Raw genomic sequence first — 22,368 nt, 5'->3', positions numbered from 1 at the left:
GTCATTTTGCTTTCAGTGATGAGGCATGATTCACTTGACCACATCTACGTAGTTCCTGTAGCAGCATTGCTAGACTAGTCTAGCCCACAAACTTACATGGTTCCTACTAGAATAAACCAGAAGCAGAATTTTACCAAAAAGTGTGAGAGACATTTTGTGACCTACTGCTTTATCAAACAACCGTCCAACACGCATTCCCTCACCACTCACTCATTGTCATTGTCACTTGAAGAACTCAAGCTTTTTTTAAGGTAAAGAAAATGATTCATTTCATTATGGTGATAGACAAATTATATTCTATATTGATTTTCAAATATAGTAAATTACAGAATATGTGATGTTGTTATGTTCAGTTTCAGTGTTGTTTTTTTAACATACTTGGTGGAACTAGTTTAGAGAATAAAAGACTAACCCACTGGGCAAATATTTCAATTTTACATCTATTCATTGAAATGACGTGGAAACAATGTTGATTTTACCAGTGTGCTCAGTGGGAATGCTCTTTTGTTACACAATCTCAAAATATATATTTTTTAAATCCAAAGTTATTTAAAATAGTTCATTCTTATCATTTATTGCTTTGTATTTTTGATCTTCTAAAATCAGGTTCTCTTAGTGGGCATAACCATGGATGAGTCAGACAAATTGAAACAGGTAAGGTCACTTGGAAATAAAAATGTAAAAAATACTTTTCTTCTTCTTGTTATGTCAGGTTAAGATCTCATCAAACCAGTTTTAACCATACGGTTATGACCATGGCGTTGATGGTGTGTAAAATTAGCATAGGTTGTTTTTCAAATGGAAATTGAACTAGAAAGTTACTTTGATATGTCCATACAATTGGCATAGAAATGATATACAACTCAAAATGCTAAACTTGGAATACAACAGGGGTAATAACTTACAGTACAACAAATAACAGCAGAATAAGACACTACATGAAATATACTGTTCTGGACCAAATAAGTTAAAGTTGTAATGATGCTGGCACAAAACTGTTGAGGGCTCTATTTGTTATTGATGCTGGCACAAAACTGTTGAGGGCTCTATTTGTTATTGATGCTGGCACAAAACTGTTGAGGGCTCTATTTGTTATTGATGCTGGCACAAAACTGTTGAGGGCTCTATTTGTTATTGATGCTGGCACAAACCTGTTGATGGCTCTATTTGTTATTGATGCTGGCACAAAACTGTTGAGGGCTCTATTTGTTATTGATGCTGGCACAAAACTGTTGAGGGCTCTATTGGTTATTGATGCTGGCACAAAACTGTTGAGGGCTCTATTTGTTATTGATGCTGGCACAAAACTGTTGAGGGCTCTATTTGTTATTGATGCTGGCACAAAACTGTTGAGGGCTCTATTTGTTATTGATGCTGGCACAAAACTGTTGAGGGCTCTATTTGCTATTGATGCTGGCACAAAACTGTTGAGGGCTCTATTTGCTATTGATGCTGGCACAAAACTGTTGAGGGCTCTATTTGTTATTGATGCTGGCACAAAACTGTTGAGGGCTCTATTTGTTATTGATGCTGGCACAAAACTGTTGAGGGCTCTATTTGTTATTGATGCTGGCACAAAACTGTTGAGGGCTCTATTTGTCAGGTAAAATGACCTGTTGATGGTGTTGATGCAAACACTACGTACTGTAGGCTACTCATTGTCGAGGGGGTGTGGACCAACCATTTAACTGCTCCCTCTTGTATTATATACATAGTCTCTGACAGCTTTCAACGATAACAAAAAATGATTAGAAATCATTAGAGAATAAACTATGCTCCAAGTTCACATTCTGAATGTGGAGTTAGGTCTAAATAACTATGATAAAAGTAGACTCATACTTTGATAAACTTCCTGCCTGCATCAGACAACCAGGTGAAGAGGAAACATAAATATCAGCCACACCTTTTTACCTAACCTGCCGTCTCTGAGAGTAGCTCGGCACAAGGTGTTTTGCTGCGTCACTCACTGATCTCTACACCTGGATGGTATACGTAGACAGTGTGATACAATACTTAATCTTCTCCTGGCATTGTGGATACCAAGGTAAGTTTGAGAACTTGGCTCGGAGGAGGAACTACTAAAAGTAGTGACAATGTTTGACTGGTTATGTATAACTGTTACTCTAAATAAGAGCATTGTGAGTAATCATAACAATCATACGGAATCTTGTACTTCACATTGATCAACTATTTCTTATGTTAATTTGTCATTTTATTTTAGTAATTGTTGATTAATGACAACTTTGCCATATTATGATATAAGCTTAATAAGTGACCAGAAATATTTTTGTGATAAGACTAAGGAATAGGTATGAGTCCTAGTTAATGATTGGTAGAATTTGACTTTGATATGAGTTCTAACATGGTTGTATGGTTTGGTCTTGTCCAAGGCGTTGTTGGTCATCGTTTGAGACATATTGCTGAACGTGCACTTGGCGTATTCACAGGGTAGCACAAGTGTACTTTGTTCAAAAAGAGGGGTGATGTTATAAAATATTTGTAAAAATAAATAAATAATGGAAAATACACTTGTAGAACACTCCAGCAAGAGTTGCGCGTTAGGGAGGGGGTAATGTCACGTCTACTCCTGCTCCTCTTCTCTGGCGCTCGTTGTCGCCAGTTTACACATTACTACGCAGACCTGTCACCATCGTTACACACACCTGCGCCTCAAATCAAATTTTATTTGTCACATACACATGGTAAGCAGATGTACAGTGGGGCAAAAAAGTATTTAGTCAGCCACCAATTGTGCAAGTTCTCCCACTTAAAAAGATGAGAGAGGCCTGTAATTTTCATCATAGGTACACTTCAACTATGACAGACAAAATGAGAGAAAAAAATCCAGGAAATCACATTGTAGGATTTTTAATGAATTTATTTGCAAATTATGGTAGAAAATAAGTATTTGGTCACTTACAAACAAGCAAGATTTCTGGCTCTCACAGACCTGTAACTTCTTCTTTAAGAGGCTCCTCTGTCCTCCACTCGTTACCTATTAATGGCACCTGTTTGAACTTGTTATCAGTATAGAAGACACCTGTCCACAACCTCAAACATTCACACTCCACTATGGCCAAGATGTAATAAATGTATCACTAGCCACTAGGTACACTTCAACTGTGAGAGACGGAATCTAAGAAAATCACATTGTATGATTTTTAAGTAATTAATTTTGATTTTATTGCATGACATAAGTATTTGATCACCTACCAACCAGTAAGATTTCCGGCTCTCACAGACCTGTTAGTTTTTCTTTAAAGAAGCTCTCCTGTTCTCCACTCATTACCTATATTAACTGCACCTGTTTGAACTCGTTACCTGTATAAAAGACACCTGTCCACACATTCAAACAGACTCCAACCTCTCCACAATGGCCAAGACTAGAGAGCTGTGTAAGGACATCAGGGATACAATTGTAGACCTGCACAAGGCTGGGATGGGCTACAGGAAAATAGGCAAGCAGCTTGGTGAGAAGGCAACAACTGTTGGCACAATTATTAGAAAATGGAAGAAGTTCAAGATGACGGTCAATCACCCTTGGTCTGGGGCCCCATGCAAGATCTCACCTCATGGGGCATCCGTGATCATGAGGAAGGTGAGGGATCAGCCCAGAACTACACGGCAGGACATGGTCAATGACCTGAAGAGAGCTGGGACCACAGTCTCAAAGAAAACCATCAGTAACACACTACGCCGTCATGGATTAAAATCCTGCAGCGTACGCAAGGTCTCCCTGCTCAAGCCAGCGCATGTCCAGGCCCGTCTGAAGTTTGCCAATGACCATCTGGATGATCCAGAGGAGGAATGCGAGTAGGTCATGTGGTCTGATGAGACAAAAACAGAGCTTTTTGGTCTAAACTCAACTCGCCGTGTTTGGAGGAAGCCGAAGGATGAGAACAATCCCAAGAACACCATCCCAACTGTGAAGCATGGAGGTGGAAACATCATTCTTTGGGGATGCTTTTCTGCAAAGGGGGCAGGACGACTGCACCGTATTGAGGGGAGGATGGATGGGGCCAAGTATCGCGAGATCTTGGCCAACAACCTCCTTCCCTCAGTAAGAGCATTGAAGATGGGTCGTGGCTGGGTCTTCCAGCATGTCAACGACCCGAAACACACAGCCAGGGCAACTAAGGAGTGGCTCCGTAAGACGCATCACAAGGTCCTGGAGTGGCCTAGCCAGTCTCCAGACCTGAACCCAATAGAAAATCTTTGGAGGGAGCTGAAAGTCCGTATTGCCCAGCGACAGCCCTGAAACCTGAAGGATCTGGAGAAGGTCTGTATGGAGGAGTGGGCCAAAATCCCTGCTGCAGTGTGTGCAAACCTGGTCAAGAACTACAGGAAACATATGATCTCTGTAATTGCAAACAAAGGTTTCTGTACCAAATATTAAGTTCTGCTTTTCTGATGTATCAAATACTTATGTCATGCAATAAAATGAATTTAAAAATCATATGATTTTCTGGATTTTTGTTTTAGATTCCGTCTCTCACAGTTGAAGTGTACCTATGATAAAAATGACAGACCTCGACATGCTTTGTAAGTAGGAAAATCTGCAAAATCGGCAGTGTATCAAATACTTGTTCTCCCCACTGTATGAGATGAGTAATGTATGGCATGTAAACATTATATAAAGTGGCATTGTTTAAAGTGGCTAGTGATACATTTATTACATCCAATTTTTAATTACACTGCTCAAAAAAATAAAGGGAACACTTAAACAACACAATGTAACTCCAAGTCAATCACACTTCTGTGAAATCAAACTGTCCACTTAGGAAGCAACACTGATTGACAATAAATTTCACATGCTGTTGTGCAAATGGAATAGACAACAGGTGGAAATTATAGGCATTTAGCAAGACACCCTCAATAAAGGAGTGGTTCTGCAGGTGGGGACCACAGACCACTTCTCAGTTCCTATGCTTCCTGGCTGATGTTTTGGTCACTTTTGAATGCTGGCGGTGCTTTCACTCTAGTGGTAGCATGAGACGGAGTCTACTACCCACACAAGTGGCTCAGGTCGTGCAGCTCATCCAGGATGGAACATCAATGCGAGCTGTGGCAAGAAGGTTTGCTGTGTCTGTCAGCGTAGTGTCCAGAGCATGGAGGCGCTACCAGGAGACAGGCCAGTACATCAGGAGACGTGGAGGAGGGCAACTACCCAGCAGCAGGACTGCTACCTCTGCCTTTGTGCAAGGAGGAGCAGGAGGAGCACTGCCAGAGCCCTGCAAAATGACCTCCAGCAGGCCACAAATGTGCATGTGTCTCCTCAAACGGTCAGAAACAGACTCCAAGAGGGTGGTATGAGGGCCCGACGTCCACAGGTGGGGGTTGTGCTTACAGCCCAACACCATGCAGGACGTTTTTCATTTGCCAGAGAACACCAAGATTGGCAAATTCGCCACTGGCGCCCTGTGCTCTTCACAGATCAAAGCAGGTTCACACTGAGCACGTGACAGACGTGACAGTCTGGAGACGCCGGGGAGAACGTTCTGCTGCCTGCAACATCCTCCAGCATGACCGGTTTGGCGGTGGGTCAGTCATGGTGTTGGGTGGCATTTCTTTGGTGGGCCGCACAGCCCCCCATGTGCTCGCCAGAGGTAGCCTGACTGCCATTAGGTACCGAGATGAGATCTATACCAGACCCCTTGTGAGACCATATACTGGTGTGGTTGGCCCTGTGTTCCTCCTAATGCAAGACAATGCTGGACCTCATGTGGCTGGAGTATGTCAGCGATTCCTGCACAAGGAAGTCATTGATGCTATGGACTGGCCCGCCCGTTCCCCAGACCTGAATCCAATTGAGCACATCTGGGACATCATGTCTCGCTCCATCCACCAACGTCACGTTGCACCACAGACTGTCCAGGAGTTGGCGGATGCTTTAGTCCAGGTCTGGGAGGAGATCCCTCAGGAGACCATCCGCCACCTCATCAGGAGCATGCCCAGGCATTGTAGGGAGGTCATACAGGCACGTGGAGGTCACACACACTACTGAGCCTAATTTTGACTTGTTTTAAGGACATTACATCAAAGTTGGATCAGCCTGTAGTGTGGTTTTCCACTTTAATTTTGTGTGCGACTCCAAATCCATGGGTTGATACATTTGATACATACGAGCAGTGGCTCGGGTGGTTGTTGTCCTTGATGATCTTTTTGGCCTTCCTGTGACATCGGGTGCTGTAGGTGTCCTGGAGGGTGGGTAGTTTGTCCCCGGTGATGTGTTGTGCAGACCTCACTACCCTCTGGAGAGCCTTACGGTTGTGGGCGGAGCAGTTGCTGTACCAGGCGGTGATACAGCCCGACAGAATGCGCATCTATAAAAGTTTGTGTGTTTTTGGTGACAAGCCAAATTTCTTCATCCTCCTGAGGTTGAAGAGGCGCTTCTGCACCTTCTTCACCACACTGTCTGTGTGGGTGGACCATTTCAGTTTGTCCGTGACGTGTACGCCGAGGAACTTAAAAGTTTGCACCTTCTCCACTACTGTTCCGTCGATGTGGATAGGGGGCTGCTCCCTCTGCTGTTTCCTGAAGTCCACGATCATCTCTTTTGTTTTGATGACATTGAGTGTGAGGTTATTTTCCTGACACCACACTCCGAGGGCCCCCACCTCCTCCCTGTAGGCCGTCTCGTCGCTGTTGGTAAATCAAATCAAATTTTATTTGTCACATACACATGGTTAGCAGATGTTAATGCGAGTGTAGCGAAATGCTTGTGCTTCTAGTTCCGACAATGCAGTAATAACCAACAAGTAATCTAACTAACAATTCCAAAACTACTGTCTTATACACAGTGTAAGGGGATAAAGAATATGTACATAAGGATGTATGAATGAGTGATGGTACAGAGTAGCATAGGCAAGATACAGTAGATGGTATCGAGTACAGTATATACATATGAGATGAGTATGTAAACAAAGTGGCATAGTTAAAGTGGCTAGTGATACATGTTAAAGTGGCTAGATGATCAAGCCTTCCACTGTCGTGTCCTCTGCAAACTTGATGATTGAGTTAGAGGCGTGCATGTCCACGCAGTCATGGATGAACAGGGAGTACAGGAGAGGGCTGAGAACGCACCCTTGTGAGGCTCCAGTGTTGAGGATCAGCGGGGTGGAGATGTTGTTTCTTACCCTCACCACCTGGGGGCGGCCCGTCAGGAAGTCCAAGACCCAGTTGCACAGGGCGTGGTCGAGTCCCAGGCTGTAGTCGATGAACAGCTTTCTTACATAGGTATTCCTCTTGTCCAGATGGGTTAGGGCAGTGTGCAGTGTGATTTCGTCTGTGGACCTATTGGGGTGGTAAGCAAATTGGAGTGGGTCTTGAGTGTCAGGTAGGGTGGAGATGATATGGTCCTTGATTAGTCTTTCAAATCACTTCATGATGGGTGCTTCCGGTGACGCAACTTAGGAAATGGCGGCCAAGTTGGGGAATTCCCCCCCTAAATTAAAGTATTTACTCTGAGCATTTTAATAACTTACGCAAAATGGAAAAGGGGAAAATAGGAAAAGGTCGCAGAGCTACAACAACAGCCCATAACAAGAGAGTACAAGATATAATCTTCGATGAACCCGAAATGACTAATGCTAGCGCAAAAAAAGAGCGCAGCAGCAAAAGGACCCTCATTACGTGAGGTAATGGAGGAATTGCGCGAGGCGCCCACAGGCCTACGAGAGGAACTTCAAGAAGAAAATAACTAAATGAGTTCAAGAAGGACATTAACCAGAAACTGGAAGAAAACAAATTAGAACTTCAGAGCATATCTACAAGAATGGGGGACGCAGAACAGACACATGGAACTCCGTAGTCAAGGAAATATTTGAACAGTCACTGAAAACCCAACATGCATTACAGGCAAAAGTGACAGAACTCGAAGGTTTCTCACGTCGAAACAACATTAGACTTTATAAACGTAGTAGAGGGCGCAGAAAAAGACTCTATGCCCAACTTCGTGGAGGGTCTATTCAAGGACATACTTGAAGACGACAGTGACCTGGGAATCGACTCGAGCAGGCTCTCCCATGGATCGTTGTCGACGGGAAGATGCAAGACACTGAATCGGATTTAACAGAATTAATAGTTACCGCAAGCTGTTAGGACTTTGGGTTGTTACAGTTGACATTACAATAGGTCAAATATATACCCTATTTTCCCCCAATGCTGAACAAGGGTGAGTAGCTAAAAGCATGTGTTCTTTACAAGCACACTAAGTAGTGTCACGTTAATAACATATACATTAGCTAAGGATTAATGACACATTGACAACGGGGCGACAGAAGGGCGTATCAAGGGGAGGATTCATGATATGCACGCATGACCGATGTAGTTTTCACTTGTAATTAACCAATGTGTATAATCGACGCATTAGGTGCCCTTATTATTTTCGGTTCCACCAGGTCTTGTCTGTGACTACGTCACGCATTTTCATATCTGAGCGAGGGGCCCATCCTGCGGACAGGTTCATCCCCTCAAACCCAAGAGGCAAGAGACAGTCCTCTGACATGGGAGTCCAAATAGCAAAGTATTTTCCCACTTTGGTTTACTTTATTATTCTTGATTTTTCGTGATAAGCAGGCAGACATGTTGTACAGGGTTTTTATTTATATCAATGCATCATCGGTAATTTAATGGCATAAGTCTCTATGTAAACGGACTGGGGAGTGACATCAAGAGAAGTAAGTTCATAAGTCTCTATGTAAACGGACTGGGGAGTGACATCAAGAGAAGTAAGGTCATAAGTCTCAATGTAAACGGACTGGGGAGTGACATCAAGAGAAGTAAGGTCATAAGTCTCTATGTAAACGGACTGGGGAGTGACATCAAGAGAAGTAAGGTCATAAGTCTCTATGTAAACGGACTGGGGAGTTACATCAAGAGAAGTAAGGTCATAAGTCTCTATGTAAACGGACTGGGGAGTGTCATCAAGAGAAGTAAGGTCATAAGTCTCTATGTAAACGGACTGGGGAGTGACATCAAGAGAAGTAAGGTAATAAGTCTCAATGTAAATGGACTGGGGAGTGCCATCAAGAGAAGTAAGGTCATCAGTCTCAATGTAAACGGACTGGGGAGTGCCATCAAGAGAAGTAAGGTCATCAGTCTCAATGTAAACGGACTGGGGAGTGACATCAAGAGAAGTAAGGTCATAAGTCTCAATGTAAACGGACTGGGGAGTGACATCAAGAGAAGTAAGGTCATAAGTCTCAATGTAAACGGACTGGGGAGTGACATCAAGAGAAGTAAGGTAATAAGTCTCAATGTAAACGGACTGGGGAGTGCCATCAAGAGAAGTAAGGTCATCAGTCTCAATGTAAACGGACTGGGGAGTGACATCAAGAGAAGTAAGGTCATAAGTCTCAATGTAAACGGACTGGGGAGTGACATCAAGAGAAGTAAGGTCATAAGTCTCAATGTAAACGGACTGGGGAGTGACATCAAGAGAAGTAAGGTAATAAGTCTCAATGTAAACGGACTGGGGAGTGACATCAAGAGAAGTAAGGTAATAGCAAAGATGAAATGGGAGGGAGGTGACATACTATTCTGGCAGGAAACTCACTTATCCACCTGAACACGAGAAACTCAAGTAAATGGGATTTAGGAACACTTTTGTTTCTTCTTACAAAATGGGTAGAAGGGGAGTTGCAATCTTGCTCCCAAATTCAGTTAATTTTGAGTTTATGTCAGAAATAAAAGACAAGGAGGGTAGATCTATACTTGTTAAATGTAAACTGGATAACAAGGAAGTTATATTATTTAATGTATACTCACCCCCAGGGAGTGACATGGTCTTCTACAGGAAGTTACATTATTTAATGTATACGCACCCCCAGGGAGTGACATGGTCTTCTACAGGAAGTTACATTATTTAATGTATACGCACCCCCAGGGAGTGACATGGTCTTCTACAGGAAGTTACATTATTTAATGTATACGCACCCCCAGGGAGTGACATGGTCTTCTACAGGAAGTTACATTATTTAATGTATACTCACCCCCAGGGAGTGACATGGTCTTCTACAGGAAGTGACATTATTTAATGTATATGCACCCCCAGGGAGGGACATGGTCTTCTACAGGAAGTGACATTATTTAATGTATATGCACCCCCAGGGAGTGACATGGTCTTCTACAGGAAGTTACATTATTTAATGTATACTCACCCCCAGGGAGTGTCATGGTCTTCTACAGGAAGTTACATTATTTAATGTATACTCACCCCCAGGGAGTGACATGGTCTTCTACAGGAAGTTACATTATTTAATGTATACGCACCCCCAGGGAGTGACATGGTCTTCTACAGGAAGTTACATTATTTAATGTATACGCACCCCCAGGGAGTGACATGGTCTTCTACAGGAAGTTACATTATTTAATGTATACTCACCCCCAGGGAGTGACATGGTCTTCTACAGGAAGTTACATTATTTAATGTATACTCACCCCAGGGAGTGACATGGTCTTCTACGGGAAGTTACATTATTTAATGTATACGCACCCCCAGGGAGTGATATGGTCTTTAGTTTGATTTAATTGCCACAGAAACCACTGGCACTCTTATCTGTGGAGGGGACTTTAACACAATTCTAAACTCAAAATTGGACAGCACAAATCAAAATAGGAAAATGAGTCTAGTTGCTAAAAAGATCAATAAGATACTGCAGGATCTAGGACTGCTCGATGTATGGCACGACACCCACAAGACCGATAAGGAATATACTTTTTACTCAGCCCACCACACTGAATACTCCAAGTTAGACTACTTTTTCATGTACAGTGCAGATAGACACAGGCTAAAGGATTGTAGGATCGGGCAGAGCGACTTATCAGATCATAATGGAGTTTACCTTACTCTACACCTTGATAGCAAACCAAGAAATACTAAATGGAAACTTAATACAAGCATGCTGAATGATCCAGCATTCAAGGAATCAATAAAGACAGAATTGAACATCTATCTGGAGAATAATGATAACGGGGAAGTATCTCCTGCTATATTGTGGGATGCAGCTCAGGCGGTTATTAGGAAAGATCATAGCCACATCAGCTCTCAAGAAAAAGATTCAAACACACAGAAACTGCTGAAATTACAGGAAACCCTAAGAAACTTAGAACGATCTAATAGTCAATACAAAGACCCTCTTATATTACGAGAGATTCAAAAGGTAAAACAGGAAATTGACCAGATTTATAGAGAAGAAGTACAGAAAAAGCTTAGGTTCCTGAAACAACAATTTTATGAAGCAGGCTCAAAGGCAACCAAATTACCTGCATGGAGACTCAGGAAACAACAAGCACAGAATACCATTTTCAAAACAAAGAAGATCACATGCAAGTTAGATGAAATACAGAATGCATTTGAATCATATTACACAAATCTGTACAAGCAACCAGAGAAGGCAGGTGCACAGACAATAGAGCACTTTTTGAACTCACTTGATCTCCCCTCAATTGGGACAGAGCAAAATGATAGACTGACTTCAGAAATATCCACCGAAGAAATTAATAAAGCAATATCTCAACAAAAAGTTAACAAGTCTCCAGGCACTGATGGCTTCCCTTCAGAATGGTTCAAGACCTTCAGAGAACAACTAACACCTCTACTTAAGGCCCTGATGGCTTCCCTTCAGAATGGTTCAAGACCTTCAGAGAACAACTAACACCTCTACTTAAGGCCCTGATGGCTTCCCTTCAGAATGGTTCAAGACCTTCAGAGAACAACTAACACCTCTACTTAAGGCCTGTTTTAACTGGACTCTGAGGGAGGGGGGTCTCCCACCGTCATGGAGAGAGGCCATCATATCTGTAATCCCAAAAGAGGGTAAAGATGAGAAGGAATGCAGTTCATATAGACCTATCGCAATTCTTAACACAGACTAAGAACTATATGCATCAATAATAGCCCAAAGAATGGAGAACATAATTCCAGAATTGATTGACGGAGATCAAACTGGTTTCAATAGGCAGACACAGGACAATATAAGGAGAACATTACATGTCATGGACCACATTACTCAGAATAAAACAAGTGCAATATTAATCAGTCCAGATGCAGAAAAATAATTTGATTGAGTGGGATGGGATTACCTATTCCAAGTTATGGAAAGGTTTGGTTTCAACAAAGAAGTGATACAGTGCATCAAAACACTGTATTCATGTTCGACCGCTAGAATAAAGATAAATGGACATTTGACACGAACGATAAAATTAGAGCGAGGGGCAAGACAAGGCTGTAATCTATCACCCACGCTCTTCTCCTTGTCCCTCGAACCGTTAGCACAGGCAATAAGACAGGACCCAACCTTAGAGGGAATAACAATAAGAGGCAGTGAACATAAGATATGCATGTATGCTGATGACGTTCTGTTATTCCTTAAAGACCCAGGCTCAAGTGGACCTAGACTGATTGGATGTTTTACAAACATTTGGAACATATTCAAGACCTACTATATAATTATACCCCACAGGAAGAGCTGAAGAGTAGGTATAACTTCCACTGGACCTCTTCAGCTATTAAATATCTTGGAGTATATCTACCAAAAGATACACCCAAACTTCATTGCATGAATTACGACAAGAAAATATATGATGACATAGACAGGTGGAATTCAGTTCCGTTCGATCTTAGTAGTAGAATTGAAACAATCAAAATGAACATCCTGCAAAGGTTACTGTATTTGTTCCAATCACCGCCCATAGAAATCCCGCCTAAACAGTTTAGGGAATGGGATAAACGGATATCAGGAACAGTAAGAGACCAAGAATTAGATATACAACATTACAATTACCAAAAAACTGTGGGGGTATGGCCTTACCAAACCTAAAAGATTATTATGTGTCAGCCCAATTGAGACCTCTGCTGTGTTGGTGCAATTCAGAATACAAACCCAAATGGAAAGACATGGAGACTACTTTGACAGAGATACCCATACAGACAGTACTGGGAAATAAATACATGGTAAAAGAAATACACAATAGACAAAATCAGTGGATTAATTTCTCTCTGAAAACATGGTTTAGGGTAGTTAAGCAAAATAAATTAGACAGAGAGATTCATCCTTGCAACTCAGGACAGCAGATTTACACAGTGGACGCAGAAAGGCATCACATCATTCAGTACAATTATAAGGGATGGGGACCTAGATAACTTCCAGGACCTAAGTCAAAAACATGGCTTGGATATACAAGATTTGTATAGATACCTACAAGTTTGACACTGTTTCTTAAGGGAGATAAAAGTGACTGACCCTCGAGCACCTCCAGAGTTAATCCAAGTTTTCACTAACGCATACAACTTGGGGAGTAACAAAAACCAATTTCAAATCTCTACTTGGGTATTCAACCCTAAAGAAACATTCTACAAACTATAATAAAAAGAAATGGGAGGAGGAACTTAACATTGAAATGACTGATGAAACATGGTTGAACATATTAGAGAGTCAACAAAGCTCCACCAACTCAAGGTCATGGAGAGAATTCTGTTGGAAGAATGTTATACGTTATACATAACACCTAAACCGAAATCAAAACAGACTGGCTCACTACACCCTTGTTGGAGAGAATGCGGTCTATTGAGGGTGGACCACTCTCATATCTTTTGGACTTCCCCCACAATCTAAACTTACTGGCGAGAAATAATAGGATTTGACATCGAACAAACATTAATTTCTTTGTACTTGGGTGAAATACCTGATAACTTACACAATAGAGAAAAGTACCTCTTGAAGGTCCTACTGGCAGCCAGTAAAAAGGCTATCACGAGGAAATGGCTACAAAAAGACCCTCCCACAGTGACACAATGGATAGACATTGTAGAAGAAATACCCCACATGGAGCCTAAGACCTTTGCTTTAAGAACTCAACAGAAGAGAGGTCAAGAATACTGGGAAAAATGGGTTTCGTACTTGGAAAAGGTCTAATTCAAAGATGTCAATGTAACTAATATGATGACATGATGGTGAAGGTATGACATGCACTGTAACTGACAGATATTTTTTGTTGTTCTTTTAGTTTACTTTATTTGTACGTTCTTCGTGTTCCTACAATAAAAACAAAGTATAAAAATAAAAAAAAGCACTTCATGATGGCGGAAGTGAGTGCGACGGGGCGATAGTCATTTAGCTCAGTTACCTTAGCTTTCTTGGGAACAGGAACAATGGTGGCCCTCTTGAAGCACGTGGGAACAACAGACTGGGATAAGAATTGATAGAAAATGTCCGTAAACCTACCAGCCAGCTGGTCTGCGCATGCTCTGAGGACGCGGCTAGGGATGCCGTCTGGGCCGGCAGCCTTGCGAGGGTTAACACGTTTAAATGTTTTACTCATGTTGGCTGCAGTGAGTGAGAGCCCGCAGGTTTTGGTAGCGGGCCGTGTCGGTGGCACTGTATTGTCCTCAAAGCGAGCAAAAAAGTTGTTTAGTTTTGTCGGTGAGCAAGACATCGTGGTCCGCGAGGGGGCTGGTTTTCTTTTTGAAGTCTGTGATTGACTGCAGACCCTGCCACATACCTCTCGTGTCTGAGCCGTTGAATTGCAACTCTACTTTGTCTCTATACTGACGCTTATAGCTTGTTTGATTGCCTTGCGGAGGGAATAGCTACACTGTTTGTATTCGGTCATGTTTCCGGTCGCCTTGCCCTGATTAAAAGCAGTGGTTCACCGAATGCTGCCATCAATCCACGGTTTCTGGTTGGGAAGGTTTAATAGTTGCTGTGGGTACAACATCACCGATGCACTTGCTAATAAACTCACTCACCGAATCAGCGTATTCATCAATGTTATTGTGCGACGCTATTCGGAACATATCCCAGTCCACGTGATCGACGCAATCTTAAAGCGTGGAATCCGATTGGTCGAACCAGCATTGAACAGACCTGAGCACAGGCGTTTCCTGTTTTAGTTTCTGTCTATAGGTTGGGAGCAACAAAATGGAGTCGTGGTCAGATTTCCCAAAAGGAGGGCGGGGGGCTTTGTATGAGTCACGGAAGTTAGAACAACAATGATCCAGGGTTTTGCCAGCCCAGGTTGCGTATTCGATATGCTGATAAAATTTAAGGAGCCTTGTTTTCAGATTAGCCTTGTTAAAATACCCAGCTTCAATAAATGCAGCCTCAGGATATGTGGTTTCCAGTTTACATAGAGTCCAATGAAGTTCTTTCAGGGCCGTCGATGTGTCTGCTTGGGGGGGAATATACACAACTGTGATTATAATCGAAGAGATTTCTCTTAGTAGATAATGCGGTCGGCATTTGATTGTAAGGAATTCTAGGTCAGGTGAACAAAAGGACTTGAGTTCCTGTATGTTGTTATGATCACACCACATATCATGAATCATAAGACATGAGACTCGCCTGGACTCCATCACCTTCCTGATGACCTCCCCTATATCGGTCACTCCCTTTGGTGCTTTCCTCAGGTGTTATTGACTGGTTCATGTTTGTACGCGTTTCAGGTTTCTTGTTTTGTACTATGGTCTATTTATTATTACCTTTGCACTCCCTGTACTTGGCTCTTCACACCACAACTTCATTGGAGTTCACCTGTGGTAAATTCAATTGATTGGACATGATTTGGAAAGGTACACCTCTGTCTATATAAAGGTCCCACAGTTGACAGTGCATGTCAGAGCAAAAACCAAGCCATGAGGTTGAAGCAATTGTCCGTAGAGCTCTGAGACAGGATTGTGTCGAGGCACAGATCTGGGGAAGGGAACCAAAACATTTTTGCAGCATTGAAGGTCCCCAAGAACACAGTAGCCTCCATCATTCTTAAATTGAAAATGTTTGGAACCACCAAGACTTTTCCTGGAGCTGGTCACCCGGCCAAACTGAACAATCGGGGGAGAAGGGCCTTGGCCAGGGAGGTGACCATGAATCTGGGAAATTAGATATAAATATATATATAATATATAGATTTGATATACATAGTTTAGTGTGAGGACAGACGCTGGGAGACGAGAAGCAAGCACAGGGAGTGAAGATTTAATGGATAAACGGACAAGAAAAAAAACAAGAACAGCGTCTGGACAAGGAAGAAAACAACATTAATGCAGACACAGGGAAGAAACTGAGGAAGTGACAGATATAGGGGAGGCAATCAATAAGGTAATAGAGTCCAGGTGAGTCCCATGAAGCGCTGATGCGCGTAACAGGTTTGCATAATGATGGGCAGCCTGGCGCCCTTGAGCGTCAGAGAGGGGGAGCGGGGACAGGCGTGACAGTTTAGACTGAAAGGGAAATGACCTGCAGTGATTGGGGGGGGGGGGGGGTGGAGGGGGTGGGGGGGGGGGGGGGATGACGTCCTCTTAAAACTGCTTATAACAAATGATTTGTCACATTAAGATTCCAATATAAATTCTATATAATACATTCAATCAAATTTTCTATCTAACTTCTTTTTCAGCTATAACCAGTCACTGCCATTATTATAGAGTATTTCACGTCCATAAATACTTTTCTAGTTGTTGTTGATATTCTAGAGTGGTTTTGATTGGTTTCTTTTCTCTTTCAAAGGGTCAAGGTATGTCCACTCCGGCTTCCAAGGGGGTTCTACGGCCTGTTCTGATTGGCTGTTGTTTTATGGCGGGCTTCGTGGGAATATTCTTAATTTACTACAAACCCCCGATCAAGTTCCTTTCATGCCCTACTGACCAGGCATCCCACGAGGGGAAGGCTGGTTGTTCTCCTTGCCCTCAAGTAAGTATGGCAGGGAACCACACAGGGCAAAAAACACACCATGCCCAGACAGCCATTCAGGCCGATGATGACGGAGACACAGACACTATTATTTTGATCTGGATGTGGCCATTTGGTCAGGCCTTTGACATAGACTCTTGTGCCTACTTTAACATCAAAGGCTGTCACCTAACAGTGGATAAAAACCTCTACAGCAAGGCGCACGGTGTCATATTCCACCATAGAGACATCCATGGAGACCTGAAGAACATGCCCCAAGAGCAACGTCCATGGTTCCAGAAATGGGTGTGGTGGAATACAGAATCACCAGCTAACACAAACAGGATCCCTGGTGTTGACCACTTGTTCAATTTGACTGCCAGTTATCGACTGGATTCTGACATCAAGGTTCCTTATGGGTCGCTTGTCGAGGTAACCAGTGAGGATAAAATCTTTGAGCTGCCCAAGAAGGACAAATTAGTCTGCTGGGTAGTGAGCAACTGGAACCCAAACTACAAGAGGGTACAGGTGTTCAACGAGCTCAGTAGGCATGTCAAAATAGAGGCCTATGGGAGACATTTTAGTAGATACCTTGAAAACGAAGACTACTCAAAGACGCTGTCCAGCTGTAAATTCTACCTGTCATTTGAAAACTCCATCTACAAAGACTATGCTACAGAGAAGCTGTTCAACGCTATGAAGTTGGGAGCAGTGCCCGTTGTTCTAGGTCCATCCAGGGACAACTATGAGCAATTTATCCCAAGGGACTCTTTCATCCATGTGGATGACTTCTCCTCTACAGAGGAGCTGGCAAAGAAGCTTCTCTTTCTCGACCAGAAAAATGAAGAATACATGAGGTACTTCACCTGGCGAAATAACTTTAAAGTTCAACAAGGGTATTTTGGACTTGAGCACGCCTGTCGCTCATGTGATTACATTCAAAGAAATAAAGGATACAAAACTTTTCATAATCTAAATAAATGGTTTTGGGGCTAAGTGACCCATTTGTAGTGGTCAACAATGTGGCTGTGTGAAGAGTATTGTATGCTGGACAACCAGGTGTGGAATAGTTTAGGGTCGTTCCACCAATTTGGAACCTTTTGAGAAGTGTAACGGTAAAAAACTGAGCAGGTTTTTTTTCTTCACCACAAAACACTAGAACATTTCCAAGAAGAGTAAGATGCTTTTACACTATGATTTGACTATTAAATGTTCAAAGCTTCTTTTAAGAAACATATTTAATCAGTAATAGTTTTTCTCCATATTAAAACCAAAGTTCAGTTCACGTAACAAGGTAGAGCTTAAAATTAGGGATAAATTCATCACTAATCACAAATGTAACTCTTCATATTCAATGCAACAAAATAACTAAGGCTTTAAAATGATGGGGAAAACATGGATAAATGTTGGGGTTAAGCAGGTTCAAATCTTCCTAGAAATCAGAGAGTGCATGGAGGGACATGTCAAAACGCTACATTTTAGCACTTTAAGTCTTTATTCAAATAAAAAAAACTGTTATTGAATTCTCCATGTGGTCTATATTAAAGGGCACCTCATTTAATATAACAGGGTTTTAAAATCCAATACTGGTGCACAATTTCCACTTAAAATATTGAAGGGATGGACAAGACACTCTTTCTTGAAACAAAACAACCCTTTAGAATATTAGGAGCTCTAGTAGCTGTTGCACATGCAACAGCCACTCTTTCTGGGGTGCACACAAACCATACAATACACAACAGAGAAAAGAGCGGGGGAACGGGTAAAATGACTTGTTACCTAATAATGTCAAACGTTGCCCACATTAACATCATGTAATATAAAACGTTGCCCACATTAACATAATGTAATGTAAAATGTTACCCACATTAACATCATGTAATGTAAAATGTTACCCACATTAACATCATGTAATGTAAAATGTTACCCACATTATCATGTAATGTAAAATGTTACCCACATTATCATGTAATGTAAAATGTTACCCACATTAATATCATGTAAATGTAAAATGTTACCCACATTAACATCATGTAATGTAAAATGTTACCCACATTAGCATCATGTGATGTTTTTTTTAATGTAACCTTTATTTAACTAGGCAAGTCAGTTAAGAACAAATTCTTATTTACAATAACTACCAGGTGACAGCAGATTAACTGCCTTGTTCAGGGGCAGAACGACACATTTTTACCTTGTCAGCTCAGGGATTCAATACAGCAATCTTTCGGTTACTGGCCCAAAGCTCTAACCACTAGGCTACTTGCCGCCCCAATGTAAAATGTTACCCACATTAACATCATGTAATGTAAAATATTACCCAGATTAATATAATGTAATGTAAAATATTACCCATATTAATATAATGTAATGTAAAATATTACCCATATTAACATCATGTAATGTACAAATGCTGTGCATGAATCAAATCCTGTTTTTTTTCTTGCTTTTAGAGATTTGAAATTGATGTAAGAATGCAATGAATTTTAAATATTGTTAAAGATTTGTGGATATTTGTATTAATGTTGACCACCTCACAGCAGTCACATCACTTCCACCTGCTTGATCAGTTCAGAATATGCACTCATTTACTCCACTGCCCAGATCAGAGATTTGACCCACAGAAAAACTACAACGGCCCAAACAGAGCAAACCCTTTGCATATATTTGTTTTTGCATTGTTTACCTACCTGCACAAAACAAAAGGAAACCATACAACCTTACTGCACAGACAGAAAGATAAATTGGTTGTGTCCTTACTGTGCCTTTGAGTATGCTTTGAAAGGGGGAGGGGGAAAGTACAGTTGTGAGGAATTATCCACACGGACTCCCTCAACACAATGAAAAGAGTTGTAAGACCTTCAAGTTATGTCATGTACTGAATACTGTCTGATTATTAAAAACCAAGGTCTGGAATGAATGTGCATTGAGTATTGTAGAATACTTGTAAAAACATTTACATTTTACTGAGTTACAGTGCATATAAGGAAATCAGTCAATTTAAAAAAAAGGCCCTAATCTATGGATTTCATATGACTGGGAATACAGATACCGTAAAAAAAAAAAAAAAAGAAGTAGGGGCATGGATCAGAAAACCAGTCAGTATCTAGTGTGACCATTTGCCTCATGCAGCACGACACATCTACTTCGCATAGAGTTGATCAGGCTGTTGATTGTGGCCTGTGGAATGTTGTCCCACTCCTTCAATGGCTTCGCAAAGTTGCTGGATATTGGCGAGAACTGGAATACGTTGATCCAGAGCATCCCAAACATGCTCAATGGGTGATATGTCTGAGTATGTAGGCCATGGAAGAACTGAGACGTTTTCAGCTTCCAGGAATTGTGTGCAGATCCTTGCAAACATGAGCTGATGGGGGCGGATGAATGGCAAGACAATGGGCCTCAGGATCTCGTCCCAGTATCTCTGTGCATTCAAATTGCCATTGATAAAATGTAACTGTTTGTTGTCTGTAGCTTATGCCTGCCCACAACATAACCTCACCGCCACCATGGGACACTCTGTTCACAACGTTGACATCAGCAAACGTTTTGGGATCTTTTATTTCAGCTCATGAAACATGTGACCAACACTTTACATGTTGCATTTATATTTTTGTAAACAAACAATTTAATCAATTTTAGAATAAGGCGGTAACATTAAAAAAATGTGGGAAAAGTCAAGGGGTCTGAATACTTTCCGAATGCACTGTAGATCATTGTCACGGTCAGACCACAGCTATGGGCTACAGAATATCTAAATCTGGCTATGAGCCTCGCCCCCATGAGCTTTCAGATTGGTCCTCAGGATCGTCCCTCTGGTCGGCGTCCGGCGGCTGGGGCCGTGCGCCAGGGAGGGGGGGTACTGTCACGTCTACTCCTGCTCCTCTTCTCTGGCGCTCGTTGACTCCAGTTTACTCATAATTAGGCACACCTCTCACTATCGATACACGCACCTGCACCTGGACTCCATCACCTTCCTGATTACCTCCCCTATATCGGTCACTCCCTTTGGTTCTTTCCTCAGGAGTTATTGAATGTGCTTCATGCCTGTACGCTATTCGTGTTTCTTGTTATGGTCTATTTATTATTACATTTGCACTCCCTGTAGTTGCTTCCCGACTCCCAGCATACACATTACACCACAACTTCCTTGGAGTTCACCTGTGGTAAATTCAATTGATTGGACATGATTTGGAAAGGTACACCTCTGTCTATATAAGGTTCCACAGTTGACAGTGCATGTCAGCGCAAAAACCAAGCCATGAGGTTGAAGGAATTGTCCGTAGAACTCCGACACAGGATTGTGTCGAGGCACAGATCTGGGGAAGTGAACCGAAACATTTCTGCAGCATTGAAGGTCCCCAAGAACACAGTGGCCTCCATCATCATTCTTAAATTGAAAATGTTTGGAACCACCAAGACTTTTCCTGGAGCTGGCCGCCGGGCCAAACTGAACAATCGGGGGAGAAGGGCCTTGGTCAGGGAGGTGATCAATAACCTGATGGTCACTCTGACAGAGCTCTATAGTTCCTCTGTGGAAATGGGAGAACCTTCCAGAAGGACAACCATCTCTGCAGCACTCCACCAATCAGGACATTATGGTAGAGTGGCCAGATGGAAGCCTTATGACTTAACTTCGTAGGGCTGATATCCCGTTAACTGGATTGATATGACAACAGCCAGTGAAAGTGCAAAGCGCCAAATTCAAACAGAAATCTCATAATTAAAATTCCTCAAACATACATGTATCTTATACAATTTTAATGGTAATCTTGTTGTTAATCCCACCAAAGTGTCCAATTTCAAATAGGCTTTACAGCGAAAGCACTACAAACAATTATGTTAGGTCACCGCCAAGTCACAGAAAAATTCAGCCATTTTTCCAACCAAAGAGAGGAGTCACAAAAACCACAAATAGACATAAAATTAATCAATAACCTTTGATGGTCTTCATCGGATGACACTAATAGGACTAAATTTTACACAATACATGTATGTTTTGTTCGATAAAGTGCATATTTATTTCAAGAAATCTCAATATACTTTGGCGCGTTGTTCACTCGTTCCAAAAACATCCGGTGATATTGCAGAGAGCCACATCAGTTCACATAAATACTCAAACCATTTTGGTGAAAATACAAGTGTTAGACATGGAAATATAGATATACTTCTCCTTAATGCAAGCAACCGCTGTGTCAGACTTCAAAAAAGCTTTACGGAAAAAGCAAACCATGCAATCTGAGAACGGTGCTCAGAAAACAAATAGATATATCCGCCATGTTGGAGTCAACAGAAATCAGAAATAACATAAATATTCACTTACCTTCGATGATCTTCATCAGAATGCACTCCCAGGAATCCCAGTTCCACATTAAATGTTTGATTTGTTCGATAATGTCCATCATTTATGTCGAAATTGCTAATTTTGTTAGTGCGTTTGGTAAACAAATCCAAAGTCACAAAGCACGTTCTCTAGGAGCAGATGAAATGTCAAAAGGTTCCGTTACTGTCCGTAGAAACATGTCAAACGATGTACGGAATCAATCTTTAGGATGTTTTTAACATAAAACTTCAATAATATTCCAACTGGAGAATTTCTTTGTCTTCAGAAAAGCAAAGGAGTGCGAGCTACCTCTCATGTGAAATGCGCATGACCAGCGCGTGACTGCTGGCAGACCCCTTAGTCAAACAGCTCTCATTC

The 22,368-nt window shown here is 41.8% G+C and overlaps 1 protein-coding gene across 2 annotated transcripts; it reads left to right on the top strand.

The window, feature by feature from the left end:
* Nucleotides 1–140: 140 nt before the first annotated feature.
* LOC118379216 (4-galactosyl-N-acetylglucosaminide 3-alpha-L-fucosyltransferase 9-like) lies at nucleotides 141–19,591 on the top strand. Of its 2 annotated transcripts, XM_035766219.2 has the most exons (3): nucleotides 141–251; nucleotides 607–654; nucleotides 16,506–19,591. In XM_035766219.2, the coding sequence occupies exons 2-3, from the start codon at nucleotides 628–630 to the stop codon at nucleotides 17,661–17,663; spliced, it is 1,185 nt and encodes a 394-aa protein (XP_035622112.2). In that variant the 5' UTR covers nucleotides 141–251; nucleotides 607–627; the 3' UTR covers nucleotides 17,664–19,591. The 2 variants fall into 2 exon arrangements, with proteins under 2 accessions (XP_035622112.2, XP_035622113.2); XM_035766220.2 differs by lacking the exons at nucleotides 141–251; nucleotides 607–654 and adding an exon at nucleotides 1,741–2,044.
* The last annotated feature ends 2,777 nt before the right edge of the window (nucleotides 19,592–22,368 follow it).

Source organism: Oncorhynchus keta, chromosome 33, assembly GCF_023373465.1.
Source record: "Oncorhynchus keta strain PuntledgeMale-10-30-2019 chromosome 33, Oket_V2, whole genome shotgun sequence".
In the NCBI taxonomy this organism is placed as follows: domain Eukaryota; kingdom Metazoa; phylum Chordata; class Actinopteri; order Salmoniformes; family Salmonidae; genus Oncorhynchus; species Oncorhynchus keta.
This window is presented reverse-complemented; position numbering and strand designations above follow the sequence as displayed.